Source organism: Bison bison, unplaced genomic scaffold, assembly GCF_000754665.1.
Source record: "Bison bison bison isolate TAMUID 2011002044 unplaced genomic scaffold, Bison_UMD1.0 scf7180017864365, whole genome shotgun sequence".
NCBI classification, from domain to species: Eukaryota; Metazoa; Chordata; class Mammalia; order Artiodactyla; family Bovidae; genus Bison; species Bison bison.
Window position 1 is genome coordinate 932,089 of NW_011494937.1, and position 14,255 is coordinate 946,343.

The 14,255-nt window shown below is 50.8% G+C and overlaps 1 protein-coding gene across 1 annotated transcript in view; it reads right to left on the bottom strand.

Moving 5' to 3' along the window:
• The window catches only part of PKN1 (protein kinase N1), a 25,881-nt gene that overhangs the window by 168 nt on the left and 11,458 nt on the right, over positions 1–14,255 (bottom strand). The window contains exons 6-22 of the mRNA XM_010855427.1: positions 13,922–14,135; positions 12,731–12,925; positions 10,297–10,406; positions 10,065–10,208; positions 6,123–6,198; positions 5,891–6,032; positions 5,704–5,797; positions 4,027–4,106; positions 3,876–3,951; positions 3,683–3,774; positions 2,114–2,290; positions 1,913–1,975; positions 1,693–1,769; positions 1,357–1,499; positions 763–870; positions 592–672; positions 10–214 (exon numbers count right to left, since the gene is read on the bottom strand). Coding sequence (XP_010853729.1) covers positions 11–214; positions 592–672; positions 763–870; positions 1,357–1,499; positions 1,693–1,769; positions 1,913–1,975; positions 2,114–2,290; positions 3,683–3,774; positions 3,876–3,951; positions 4,027–4,106; positions 5,704–5,797; positions 5,891–6,032; positions 6,123–6,198; positions 10,065–10,208; positions 10,297–10,406; positions 12,731–12,925; positions 13,922–14,135 — 2,076 coding nt within the window. The 3' untranslated portion in view covers position 10. The remainder of the gene's footprint in view (positions 1–9; positions 215–591; positions 673–762; positions 871–1,356; positions 1,500–1,692; positions 1,770–1,912; positions 1,976–2,113; positions 2,291–3,682; positions 3,775–3,875; positions 3,952–4,026; positions 4,107–5,703; positions 5,798–5,890; positions 6,033–6,122; positions 6,199–10,064; positions 10,209–10,296; positions 10,407–12,730; positions 12,926–13,921; positions 14,136–14,255) is intronic.

Consider the following 14,255-nt stretch of genomic DNA (forward strand, 5'->3'; position numbering starts at 1 on the left):
GGGGAGGGGGCTAGCAGCTCCCAGCCACAAAGTCGAAGTCCCGGAAGGCCGCCTGTTCGGTGGCTGTGAGGGGCCGTGCGTCGCGGGGTGGGCTCAGCGTGGGGGCCTCCCCTGTGAATTCCTCGTCAAAGTTGCTGACATCAGTGCGGCCGGCCAGCGTGGGTACGAAAGGCGGCGGCAGGCGCCGGGCCAGCAGGGCATCCCAGCCCAGGGTCTGCGGGGCGAGGAGGGGGAAAGGTCACCAGGGGAGGCTCGGGGCAGACCACAGGAGGGTCTGCTCCTTGCGACCTAAGTCTGGGTCTTTGAGAATCAACATAGAGTCACACGACAGAGGTGGGGGCGGGGGGGCATGCTGGGAGCTCAGGAAGGGTTACAGCATGAGTGAATGGGGAGGGCCGGCAGCTGGGCTCCTACACAGCAGTGCTCCCAACAGGCCAGCCTGCAGTTAACTTGGGTGGGTGTAGGAAGGTCAGTGGAGGTAAATGGGAGGAAGCAAAGGCAGGTGGGTGTTGAGGGGAGGTAACAAGGCTGGAAGTGAAGCCACTAGGTCTTGGGCATGGGGGAATGGGTCCTGGGGGTGGGAGACTTCACCCTGAAGAAAGGCTGTTTTTTCACATCCTCAGCATCCCTCTCGCTAGATCCCAACCTCCGCTCTGGATTCCTCCGCAGGAGCTGGGTGGAGGGAGTTCCATGTCAGTGTTTCCCTTCCCAGCCCCAGGGTCACTTCCCCTGGCTCACCCCAAGTTGGGCGGGGGTCCTTACCCTGCGCATGATGCCAATGGCTTCAGCTGACAGGAAGCGGGGGTAGCGAACCTCATCGTTGACGATGCTGTCAAATACCTCCTCCTCATCATCCCCTGGGAATGGGGACTGGGACAAGGAGAGCTTGGATGAATTAGGCCCCTCTGACCATACCACACCTGGTTCCATTCACCCAGGGGTCCAGCTGTACTTTGACATGGCTCACTTGAGAGGGGAAGGACCCCAATTTACGGATGCAGAAACTGAGGCCAAGGAGGCAGAGCTACTTGTCCTCAATCAGCTAGCCCATAGTGGAGGGTGAATCTGACACCCTCCTCCTACTGGCCCCCCTGCTGGATCAGCAGCAAAGAACCCGCCTGCCAATGCAGGAGATGCAAGTTTTTGATCTCTAGGTCAGAAGATTCCCTGGAGAAGGAAATGGCAACCCACTCCGGTGTTCTTGCCTGGAAAATCCCATGGGCAGAGGAGCTTGGCAGGGTACAGTCCACAGTGTCACAGAGTTGGGCATGACTTAGTGATTAAACAACCCTCCCACCTCACCAGCACACACGCAGGTTACCAGGGACAGGCAGGGTGGAGCGCATGGGATCTCACCTCACCAACCAGCATTTCATAGAGCAACACACCCAGTCCCCACCAGTCCACCGCACGAGTGTACGACGTGTCCGTCAGCACCTCAGGTGCCAGGAACTCTGGGGTCCCACAGAAAGTGCTGGTCCGGTCTCCATAGCCCATCCCTGGGGGGGTGGCAAGGCCACGTGAGGTTATGGGGGAGGTCACAGCTCTAGCCCAGCCCAGCATGGGGTGGTCTAGACAGCCAGCCCTAGGAACCCAGTAAGGTAAGCCAGGTGGGGCTGGGGGGCTCCATTACCTCCCCACTCTGTCTGAACCCCAGAAGTCAGCCCCGCAGATCCGAACCCCGCCCCTCACCCTCCTTGCAGAGGCCAAAGTCTGCAATCTTGACATAGCCCTCGGTGTCCAGAAGCAAATTGTCCAACTTCAGGTCCCTGTGAGAGGGGGTGGAAGAATGTAAAGAGGGATGAGTGGGGAAGTGGGTTCTGCCTGAAGCCTGAGGGCCCCCCAGTGGACAAAGCGGGTATGTGCATGTATGCACGAGCCCACAGGCGTGAACCTGCACACGCACACACACCTGTAGACAATCTTGTGTTCGTGGAGAAACTGCAGCCCCAGCACCACACAGGCCGAATAAAAGCTGCAGAGAGAGGCTGGTATGAGGGAGCCAGGTCTCCAGGCAAGGTAGGAGGGTCACAGAAGGCTCCCACATCGTCAAAAGCCCCCCGCAGTCCCCCGTAACTCCAGGAGGTGTGGGGAGGCAGGGTGCCAGGCTCACACAGCACGGGGCTCCGAGAACACATCACTGTGGATGTGCAGCATCAGGTCCCCGCCAGCTGAGTACTCCATCACGAAGCATACATGCTCTGGTGTCTGGAAACAGCCAAACAGGTTCACCAGAAAGGGGTGTCCCGCATTGGTCACAGCTGCCAAGATCCGCTTCTCACACATCAGGCTGGGCAGGGCAGGGGGGAGGGGGATGGGGGTCAGAGAACACAGCAGCTCACTACCCCTGACTCCCGTCATTCCCTAGTCTTCAATCATCAGATGTTTGCTCAAGGGCCTTGAATGGCTGTGCACACTTGGGCAAGTTGCTTAATGCGTCTGAACCTGCTCAAGAGGCACCCAGAATCCATCCATTGTCCTAGTAACAGTCCCCTAACTTCCTTTTGGGAAACCACCAGGGGAACTGTTACTTCCCTTCAGAGCACCCCATCTCCCAGGCCAGGAATTGGTTCATGAATGGGCAAGCCAAGCCAATGGGTTCAAACTCAAGATTTCTGCTGGAATGAACAAGGGAGAAGAGCCAAAGCTGGCAGATGAGCCCTAAAGTGCTAAAGCAGGAGGTATCTCTGACCCTATGAGGGGAGTACAAGCAAAGCCCACACAGATAAAAGCAGAAGTGAGAGACGTCAACTGAGCACCTGGATACAGCCATGCCTGAAGGTAGTCCACCCCTGGACTTTTCTGATCCAGAGCAATAAATTCCTCTATTTGCTTAAGCCTGTCTAAGTCGGATTCCTGGTTAATAAAGGGATGTCAAGAAGACTGGGACTATCTCAGTGCCTCTACTGGGCATTTACAGGGCGCAAGGCACTCTGCAGAATGATCTAGAGGCATCCTCCCATTCAATCCACCCAGCAACCCTGCAAGAAAGGATTACTCCCCTTTTATAGATGGGGAGGCTGAGGTTCAGAGGGTAAAGTGAACACTCTAAGGTTTCTATGCACATCTGTAGCAGAGGCAGGATTTGAGCTCAGGGTCCTGACCCCAAAGCAGAGTCAGTACATGGCACCATTAATAGCACAGGCTTCAGAACCCAAGTCCCTAAGTTCAAATCCCAGACCTACTGCTTACTGGCTATGTGACCTTGGGCAACTGGCTCAATTTCTCTGTGCCATCAGAACTGGGACCATAACAGTGTTGACCTCTTAGAGCTGTTGTGAGGAAGGAGTTACTGAATGTAAAGGACATGATGGGTGCTTGCTAAGAGTCATTAAATACTGGTGGCTCAGTCGGTAAAAGAATATGCCTGCAATGCAAGAGACTACCTGCAATGCAGGAGACCCAGGTTCGATCCCTGGGTCGGGAAGATCCCCTGGAGAAGGAAGTGGCAACCCACTCCAGTATTCTTGCCTGGGAAATCCCATGGACAGAGGAGCCTGGTGGGCTACACGGGGTTGCAAAAGAGTCAGATACAACTTAGCAACTCAATGACAACTAGCTTAGTAAGTAGGAATGATTGTTATGAATCATTCTCACAGAACTCCCAGGAAGGGAGTGCTCTGTCTCCCACTTCCCAGAAGAGAAGACTGACGTTTTCAGAGGGCATGAGCAGGCTCCCCACCTCTCCACCTCGTCTCGGGCCACGATGTCCCCTTTCTTCAAAGCCTTGATGGCGAACAGCTCCCCACTGGGCCGGAATTCAGAGAGCAGCACCTGAAACCACAGTGGTCACAGGGGTGGCCTTAGTGGCCAGTCTAAGGACCTGGGGTGTGGACCCCCAGCCCCCCAACTCCTTACCCCACCCCATACCTCACCTTCCCAAAGTGACCCCGGCCCAGCACTGCCAGGAACTTGAAATCCTCGAGGGTCAGGGGTGACTTCCTCAGAGGGCTGCAGAAAGACAGGACTGGTGGGGAAGGGACAGTGGGCAGGGGTGGTGGGTGGTGGCCAAGGGAGGGGTGTCACCTGCACAGCGTGGGGCCTGGTGTCTCCTGGGTCTCCGAAGGCAGCTCGGGAGTGGTAGTAGTTGCCTGGATCGGAGAACTCTGTGACACAGAGAGGAGGTCAGAGTACAATAACCCATAACCACAATGGATATGACCCATCTCCAGTCTGACCTCTCATCTCCGTAAAGTCAAAGCTATGTGTTTTCCAAGAGTCATGTACAGATGTGAGAGCTGGACCATAAGGAAGGCTGAGCGCTGAATAACTGATGCCTTTGAATTGTGGTGCTAGAAAAGACTCTTGAGAGTCCCTTGGACAGCAAGGAGATCAAACCAGTCAATCCTATAGGAAACCAACCCTGAACAGTCATTGGGAGGACTGTTGCTGAAGCTCTAATACTTCTAACCTATTGCCTTTATTGGTAACAGCCTTATGGAACAACCTAATTCTTTACATCATATGAATATATAATGAAGAATCAAAATTAAAAATTTAAGTTGGAGAAAATTTACCTACTAGTCCATCATTCCCACTATAGAGATAGTTTTAAAAGCTCAACCAGTGCAAACAGGTAAACAATAGGAAATACAGTTTTTCCTGCCCCAGCTGCTCTCCCCAGAGCCAGCTGCTGTTAATGATATCGTGAGTACCTTTCTAGATGTATTTTATACTCATTCAAGCATTTTTGTGTGCATGTGTGTCCACGGCCATCACAGATGTCCAGGAGTGGAACATCTAGGTCAAGATAACACCCATTTTTATCTCAACCAGCTTGCCCTCCCAAGAAGATGTAGTGATTCACATGCCTCCCACTGACTGCCTGCCTGTTCTCCCGCATCCTCTCCAGCATTCAGTGTTATTCAACTTCTGGATTTTTTTCTTTTTTTTTTTTGCCAAATTCATCTATTTAATGATATCATTTAATGCCATGAAGCATATAATATTATTGCTGCCATTTTTTAGAAAATAAGGTATAAAATGCATTCAGTGGGGTGGGTAATGGGACCAGCTCTTACATATGTGTCTACCCAGATGCCTGTAAGCTATACCAGGGGTTGGTAAACTCCGTATTTTGTACAGTCTGTAAGCTAAGAATCATTTTTATGTTTTTAAAGGGTTGAGGAGAAAAATCAAAAGAAGAAAAATAGTTTATGATTCCTGAAAGGGATGTGACACTCAGTAAGGCTTTCCCAGTGCATAGCCACACCCCTTGGTGTCTATATCACATTTTGCTGCTTTCTATGAGAGTGGTATTGACGAGACATCACTGTGACCCGTCTGACCCACAAAGCTGAAGATACTGATGATATGGTCCTTTCCAGAAAAAGTGTACTTGCCCTCTGACCTAGATCAAGCTTCAGAACATTTTCATCATGCTGGCAGGCTCTCCTGAGTCCACCCTCCTGTCAATAAACTGCCTGGAGGAAACCACTAACTTGACTCCTGTCATCGACATGAGTTTTAAACTTGATCATTTTACAGGGTGGTGTGCTAACCGCCAAGAGGTGAAGCGGCTTGGCGTGGGTCACACAGATAGGCAACAGAGCAGGAGTGGGGCCCAAGTGGCCTGGCTCCCGAGCTCATGTGTTTGTCTGGGATAGAAAATGAGACCCCAGCTCTGGCAGAGATGAGCTGTGTGACCAAGGAAGTTCCTGGTGAGAGCTTGGAACTTGAGCTGGGCCAAGGTGGGGTGCTCACCAGACTGGATGGGCTGGAAGGAGGACCCAGAGGGCTCTTCTGGGGTGAGCTGTCTGTCTCAGTCCCAAGGTTCAGCTTCTCCACAGATATGTCACTGCGGCACAAAGAAGGAGGGCGCATCTAAGACCTGGCACCCGGGAAAGCAGCCAGGGGCAGTGGGCCTCCCAGGGCCCTGCCCCCCGCTTACCCTGTGGACCGAGCCTCAGGTCCTGGTGAAGCCCCCGGGCTGAAGGTACCAGTGGCTGTGGCGTTGGGGATGAGCCTGCGGAGCAGCCGTACCCAGGTGGCGACGTCGATGTTCATCTGCCTAGCGCGCTGAAATGCCTTCCCTGGGGAGGGGCGAGGGAGGGGGTGGACATTAGCCTCCATGACACGCGCGGCACCCCTGGTCTCTGCCCTGCCCTGGTTTACCTCCTCACCTTGCTGCTTGGAGAAGATCTTCTTCTGTCGTCGGAGCCGGGGGATCCTCTCAATGACAGGGTTGCGGAAGGTGACCTGAGGGGAGGGGCTGGCGTGAGGACCCTGGCCCTCCTCTAGCATCTTGCTGGGGGAAGCCTCAGGGTCATAGTGTGCACACCCGTACATTTCCAGGGTTCCAGTCACTGTGGCATCGCATCCAACCACAGAGTACCATGCAGCGTATTAAGGGGTCACAAAGCCAATCCATCCTTTGACAGGACCACCTCTTGAAAGCCACCCTGGAAAAGCAAGAAGCAGGCAGGCAAGCAGGCCCTCTTCTAGGGGTGGGGAGCAGCTCTGATCCAACAAGACCTACGGACGACTCCAACAAATGGGAACTACCCTTCCTCTGGTGTCCTGCCTCCCCACCTGTGCTCACAGACCACATCACCAGCATCACCTGGGAACCTGCTGGAAAGGGAGATTCTCAGCACCTCCACCCACCCCGGACCCACTAAATCAGAAACCCTGGGGGTGGAGCCCAGCAGTGTGTGTTCCAGCAAGCCTTCCAGGTGATGATGCTGGTATCCACTCATGTGGGGAAACCACTGGTTTCGTGGAATTCTCCCAACTGCATCACATCTTCTGGAAGGTGCTGAAGTCATAGAACTGTGTGACTTTATGGGTGTCCCCGATCTGGTCACCTCTAGCCACGTGTGGCTACTGAAATGAAGTAAAATGTAAGCTGACTGAAAACATCAGTCCCCCAGTCACACTAGCCAGACTTCAAGTGGCTAGCGGCTACTATATAGGAGGACGCAGACACGGAACAATTCCATCTACGATAGAACTCAACTATTGTAGGTTCATCGACAACAGAACTGCAGAAGGTTCTACAGGATGGTGCTTTGGGGAGAACAAAATAGAATATTATAAGTAAACCCTGGGGGCTTCTCTGGTGGTAAAGAGTCCGCCTGCCAATGCAGGAGACACAGCTGATCCAGGCAGATCCCACATGCCGCCGAGCAGCTAAGCCCGTGAGCCACAACTTCTGAGCCTGTGCTCCAGAGCCCGTGCTCCATCACTAGAGAAGCCACAGCAATGAGAAGCCCGCCCACCACAACTAGAGAAGAGCCCCAGCAGCAACAAAGACTCAGCCAAGACAAAAGTAAAAATAAGTAACATTTTTTAAAAAAGAAACAATCTTTCTTAAAAGAAAATAGTAAGTAAATCTTGAAGACAAGCAGGACTGCCTCAGCACTCTCACCCCTGGCCACCCACCACTACTGTCCACTTGGGTTTTGGACAGTCTTCCTAACAGAAGAATAATTTCATGGCCCTGCCGTGTGAAGTCAGCTCTTCTCTGCTCCTTTCCTTCTGTGGTCCTGGATTACGAGATCATGTAAGAATTTTTACCCAGATAGTAAGATAGCCCTTGACTATTTCAAGAATTTTTCTAGATATTTTTAGGAATTAGTAAATTAGTTAGAAATTAGTGAAAAGTGACTAATGTTGTGAAATTCTGAAAGCATTTTCTAGTGAAAACTTAAGAGTAATATAGATTTTTGGTCTGTATAGGCTTCCCTGGTAGCTCAGCTGCTAAAGAATCCACCTGTAATGCAGGAGACCTTGGGTGGGGAAGAGTCACTGGAGAAGGGATAGGCTACCCACTCCAGTATTCTGGCCTGGAGAATTCCATGGACTGCATAGTCCATGAGGTCGCAGAGAGACACAAGTGAACAACTTTCACAGCCAAGGAAAAGCTTCTTTCAGGTTAATCTTTAAACTCACTTGAACCCAATGACTCTCTTGATATTTATCCCATTCCTGAAAACAGAGTTAATTATACAGCTGTTTTTGTTTTTTTTTAATACTGTGCACTGGGAATTTTTTATACTAGGGTTTCCCAGGTTGAGCTAGTGGTAAAGAACCCGTCTGCCAATGCCAGAGACATAAGAGATGCAGGTTTGATCCCTGGGTCAGGAAGATTCTCTGGAGGAGGGCATGGCAATACACTCCAATATTCTTGCCTGGAGAATCCAATGGACAGAGGAGTCTGGTGGGCTAGAGTCCATAGCATTGCAAAGAGTAGGATATGATTGAAGTGACTTAGCATGCATACACTGGGAATTCTGTTTCTTTTTCACATTTCTGATCTTTTTCACATGGTCTGATCTTTTTGCAAAGAAAACTGGTATTTAAAAATCTAAGCAAGTGGTGGGGACTTTCCTGGTGGTCCAGTGGATAAGACTCCACACTCTCAATGCAGGGGGCCCAGGTTTGAGCCCTGGTCAGGAAACAAAGATCCCACATACAGCAATCAAGTCTACAAATTACAACTGAACCCAAGCACTCTAGAGCCCAGGCGTCACAACTAGAGAAGCCCGAGAGCTGCAATGAAGACCCAGCACAGCCAAAATAAATAATAAATTAAAAAAAAAAAAATCTAAGCAAGTAGCAAAATGAAAAAAAAAAAGAATTTTCCCCTAGGGTTAAGGACATGGGGAGATATATCTATACATACATACATACATATATGTATACACACACACACACGTGAAATGAAAGTGTTAGTCACTCAGTTGTGTCTGACTCTTTGTGACCCCATGGACTGTAACCCACAAGGCTCCTCTGCCCATAGAACTCTCCAGTCAAGAATACTGGAATGGGTTGCCATTTTTTCCCCCAGGGGATCTTTCCAACCCAGGGATTGAACCCAGGTCTCCTGCATTGCAGGCGGATTCTTTACCATCAGAGCTACCAGGGAAGCAATTTATATACGTGTGTGTGTGTGTGTGTGTGTACTGGATTGGCCAAAAAGTTTTTATGAGTTTCTATAAGATCTTATGACAAAACCCAAACGAACTTCCTGTTCAGCCCAATACATAAAACAGGGTACATTAGTATTTTAGGGGCAAATTTAAAGAATTTCTGAGAATAATTCTGGCTAAACGAGGGGGCCAGTGACTTTCTCTGTGTCTCAGTTTCCTCCTCTGTCAAACGTAACTAGTAACGGTCCCTCTTGCATGGGTTCTTGTGAGGATTTATAAGTCAGTGCCAGCAGAGCACTTTGGACAGGGCTTGGCCATGCGACAAGGGGTCAGCTAGGAATGTCATTTAGACTATGGGCTCTCAATCAGGGGCCGCTGGCCATGTCTGGAGGCATTTTTAGTTGTCATAACTGGTGCGGGGTTGCTACTGGCATCCCGTGGGTGGGGGCCAGGGATGTGACTCAGCACCCTACAGTACATAGGACAGTCCTGCAACCAAGACTTGCCCAGCCCAAATGTCCATAGTGCCGAGGGTCGTGGGTGGGCTCCCCTGATGAGGACCCTCACCCGACAGCACTGGGGAAGGAATCTCTCTGCTCAATTGTGGCTCTCATAGCAATCCCCATAATATGTTGCTTGGTTTTGCTTTTCTTTTCTGGCTTGACAACATTTTGCTATTTCTTCTTCTTTTTTTAATATCTTGTTTTAGAATGAAACCAATCCCAGCTTTAGTCATACATCATGGGACTAATTAAATGTACTTTCCTATCAAGGTTCAGAGACTAAGGGGAAAACACATCTTCCCCTTCTAGAAAACCAGGAGAAAGAGACACAAAAAGCATTTTTCTGGGCTTTCCTGGTGGCTTGGCGGTGAAGAATCCGCCTGCCAAGGCAGGAGACAGGTGTTTGATCCCTGGTCCGGGAAGATCCCACGTGCTGCAGAGCAACTAAGCCCATGTGCCACAACTGCTAAGCCTGAGCTCTGGAGCCCAGGAGCTATAACTATTGAGCCCATATCCTGCAATTACTGAAGCCCATGCACCCTAGAACCCGTGTTCCACAAGAAAAGCCAACGCAATTAGAAATCCACACGTGCCGCAACGCAAGACTAGCCTGAGCAGCAACGAAGACTGGGCACATCCAAAAAAAAAAAAAAGCATTTTCTCAGGGTGGGGGTCAGGCTGTATGTACCTCAGCCACCAGGCAGCCCTGAGGTTCCATGTCCAGCTGCACCTCATGCCTCTCGTTGTCCAAGAAATCCTCCAACTTCAGGAATTTGAGGGCACACAGGCCCCGCTGGTCCCGCCAGAACACAGCCAACTCCAATTCCCGTGCCTCAGGGAAGAAGAGGGCTGTCACTTGGGGTGCCTGAGGCCCCAGGCCCCTCCTCCTCCCAGCCCTCTCACTCGCCCACCTAACTCACCCTCTCCAGTTCCAGGGTAAAGCTCTGGTCCCAGGCGTTGGGGCCACACGGCTTCCAGGATGTCTGTCCCACCACTGTGTTATCCAGCTTGAGCACAGTGCTCACCTCATCTGGAACAGGGGTGGAGGGAGGGTGTCAGGAGATTCTGGGGAGGAGGGTAATCTCTTATATCTTATTAATAAAGAAATCCTCTCTTCCCCTATAATATTCTGCTATGCTATCTGACCAAGCTCTACAGTCCTGCCTTTCACATTAAGCCCTTCAATCCATCTCCAGTTGATTTTGGTGTGTGGTGTGAGGCAGGGATCCAAATTCACTTTTATTCTATATATATATAAATTCCAGCAATATATTCCTAAGTATTCAATCTAAAAAAATGCCAGCAAGTATACATTGGGAGATGCATAAATATAATGCTTACGTAACAGCTCGAAACTAGAAACATCTGCCTATGAATTAACATATACATGGTAATATAGGGTTATTAGCTAAACCATGAAATCTCTTATAGTCAACTATTATTTATCTAAAAAAAAAAAAGACAGCAATTTGATATGGCTCAGTCTAAGACAATTAAACCAGGCTAAAAATGAATGAAGTATAATTTCATGCAACGGTATGAATAAATCTCCCACACAATGTTGAAGAAAAGAAGCCGTTACCATGGAATACATTCTGTATGATTCCACATATGTGCAGTTCAAACACAGGCAAATTAAACTGCATTGCTTTGAGATGGTACATGGGCGCTAAAACTACAAAGAAAAGCGAGGAAATGATAGCGGTAAGAGTGAGGAGAGTAGCTACCTCTAGGACAGAGGAAGGGGCTGGAATTGAGGAGGGGGCATGAGAGGGCTTCCAGAGAATTCTATTTCTTGACCTGGGTGGTGGTAACATAGGCGGTTACTCTATTGTCATATTCTTCTTGTATCCATACTTTTATACGTGTGCATTCGTTTCTTTTCACATTGTGGCAAAATTCACATAAAATTTACCATCATTATAATTTTCAAGTATACAGCTCAGTGGTACCAAGTACGTTGATACTGTTGTGTAATCATCACCACCGTCATCTCCAGAACTCTTCATCTTTCCCAACTGAAACTCTGTCCCCCCAGGTAAACAATAACTCTCCATTTCCATCCGCCCCCCCAACCACTAGCAACCACTATTCTTTCCATCTCTATGAATGTAACCAACGTAGATACTTCGTATAAGTAGAATCCTATACTACTTGTTGGCTTCCCAGGTGGCTCAGTGGTAAAGGATTTGCCTGCCAATGCAGGAGGCGCAGGCACATGGGTTGAACACAGGGATTCAATCCCTGGGTGGGGAAGATCCCTCGGAGAAGGAAATAGCAACTCGCTCCAGTTTTCTTGCCTGGGAAATCCCACGGACCGAGGAGTCTGGAGGGTTACAGTTCACGGGGTCACAAAAGAGTCGGACACAACTTAGTGACTAAACAACAAAAAGACAAGAAGTATCCCTCATGTTCAGCTTCTAAGTCATATCTGACTCTTTTGTGACCCCATGGACTGTAGCCCACCAGGCTTCTCTGTCCATGGGATTTCCCAGCCAAGGATACTGGAGTGGGTTGTCATTTTCTTCTCAGGGGAATCTTCCCGACTCCGGGATCAAACTCGTGTCTCCTGCACTGGCAGGTGGATTCTCTACCACTGAGCCACCAGGGAAGCCCACCTGTCATTTTACAACTGGTTTATTTCACTCATGTACTCAAGTTCATCCATGTTGTAGCATGTTTCAGAATGTCCTTTTTTAAGGCTGAAAAATCCAGAGAATTCTATTCCTTGACCTTGGTGGTGGTAACATAGGCAGTTACTTTAGTGTTATTCTTCTACTCATATTTTTAAATGTGTGTATTCGCTTCTTTTCACATTGTGGTAAAACTCGTAACATAAAATTTACCCTCGTTATAGATGTATTTGTACAGAATAGAATCCATTTCTATAGAATAGACTTCTCTGGAATCCACTGTGTGGATGGACCACAATTTTTTTATCCGTTCATCCATCAACAGACACTGGGCTGCTTCTGCCTTTTGATCACTGTGAATAACGCTGCTATGAACATGGGTGTATACCAAAATTTCTTTGAGATCCGGCTTCCAACTCTTTTGAGTATTCATCCAGAAGCAGGACACTGGATCTATGGTAGTTCTATGTTTCATTATTTGAGGACCTGCCATGCTGCTTTCCATGGTGGCCACACAATTTTACATTCCCACCAACAGTGTAGAAGCCTTCCAGCTTCTCCACATCCTCCCTAACACCTGTCAGTTTATCTTGTTCTATTTTACAGTATCCATCCTAATGAGTGTGATGAACGATTTTTTCAGAATGTTACCAATGTGGGAAATCAGGGACCACCCCCAGCCTACCCCACCTCATTCCTCCTGGACATTAGTGCCACTCACTGGTGTTCTCGGCTTCCGCTTTGAGGCTGCTCCTGCCACTGAGACTTCCAGTTCGGCTGTAAAGACCTCGGGCTGGGCGGCTCAGGAAGGGGGTGCGGCTGTCAGGGGTCCCAGGTCCCCCCACCGAAGGTGAAGGGTTCCAAGGGATGGTCTCTGGAAGGTCTCTGCAGCCCACCACACGCACCTCCAGGGTCCCTGAGAGAGGGTCAGGCTCATGGGGTGGGTTACATCTGGGGCAGGACAAGGGCTGCAGGTGAAGTGGGCATGTGCAGAAGTGGCCAGCGTGCAAATGGGAGTTGGTGAGGGACAATCAGGGTGAGGCAGGGGGTCTGCTGCAGAGATGGCTGTGCCCAGAAGAGAGAAAACAGGGGACAAGGTGGAAGGGTGGGGCAGTCTGGGGAAGGGCTCTAGATGCTGAGGTTCAGTGACAGAAGAGCAGTTCAGAGTGCAGGCCAGAGGTCCAGGCGGGGGTGAGCCAGGTAGGACTGGGGGGGTCCAGGGTAGGATTTGGTAGGCTAGTCTGAGGTCTGACACTGGGGCTGCGGTCTATGGTAGGACTGGTCTGGGGAGGTAGTGGCTGACGGATCTAAGAAGGGAGGGGCTGGCTAGTCTGGGGGTGGAGGGTCAGAGGTTCAGGACTGAGGATTCTGAGAGTGAGGGACTATGAGACTGAAATCGGGGACTCTGGCTGGAGAGAGAAGACAGGGCCCTTCAGGGAGGGGTGGGGAAAGTGAGGATGAGACTGTTATTGCTGCTGTTGTTTAGTCTCTCAGTTGTGTCTGACTCTTTTGCGACCTCATGGACTACAGACTACCAGGCTCCTCTGTCCATGGAATTTCCCAGGCAAGAATACTAGAGTGGGTTGCCATTTCCATCTCCAGGGAATCTTCCCCACCCAGGGATCAAGGATGGGGAGACGAGGGCAAGAGTCTCTGGGAGGGCAAGGTGGGGTGGGAAGTCTAGGGTCCATGGGTCTGTCTGGCGTGGGGAAATGGGGCGCAGGGCTACAGGGTTGGGGTGAATGGAGAAGGGAGAGGACAGTGGGATGGGAGTCCAGGACTGGGGAGAATGAAGATCCCAGTTGCAGGTTTGGGGCTTGGGGGCTCAGAGGGGCAGGAGTCTAGAGCCAGGAGGGTGGGGTCCTGATTTGGGGCGGAAGCAGGGGAGGACAGGAGAGGTGTCGGGACCCACCTGTGAGTGGTGCAGGCTTGCTCAGGGTGCTGTAGTGCGTGGCGGGGAACGGCCCGGCCAGGCGGGCGCTAAAGGCTGCGGACGAAGCTGCGGCGAGCTCTTCGCGCAGCAGCCGCCCCTTCGGGTGGTCAGCGGGGAGCTCCCCAAGCCGCCGCTCCAGCGCCTCCCGAAGCAGCCCCAGCTTCTGGTTGGACTCGGTCAGCTTTTCCTGGGCCTGAGGTGGGAGAAGCCTGGCCGGGCTGGGGGCGGGATCCGGCACGCCCCTCCCCCAGGCTGGCTAAGTCCCACCTGGAGCTCCTCCTCAGAAGCCCGAGCCCTCAAATCATCTGGGTCC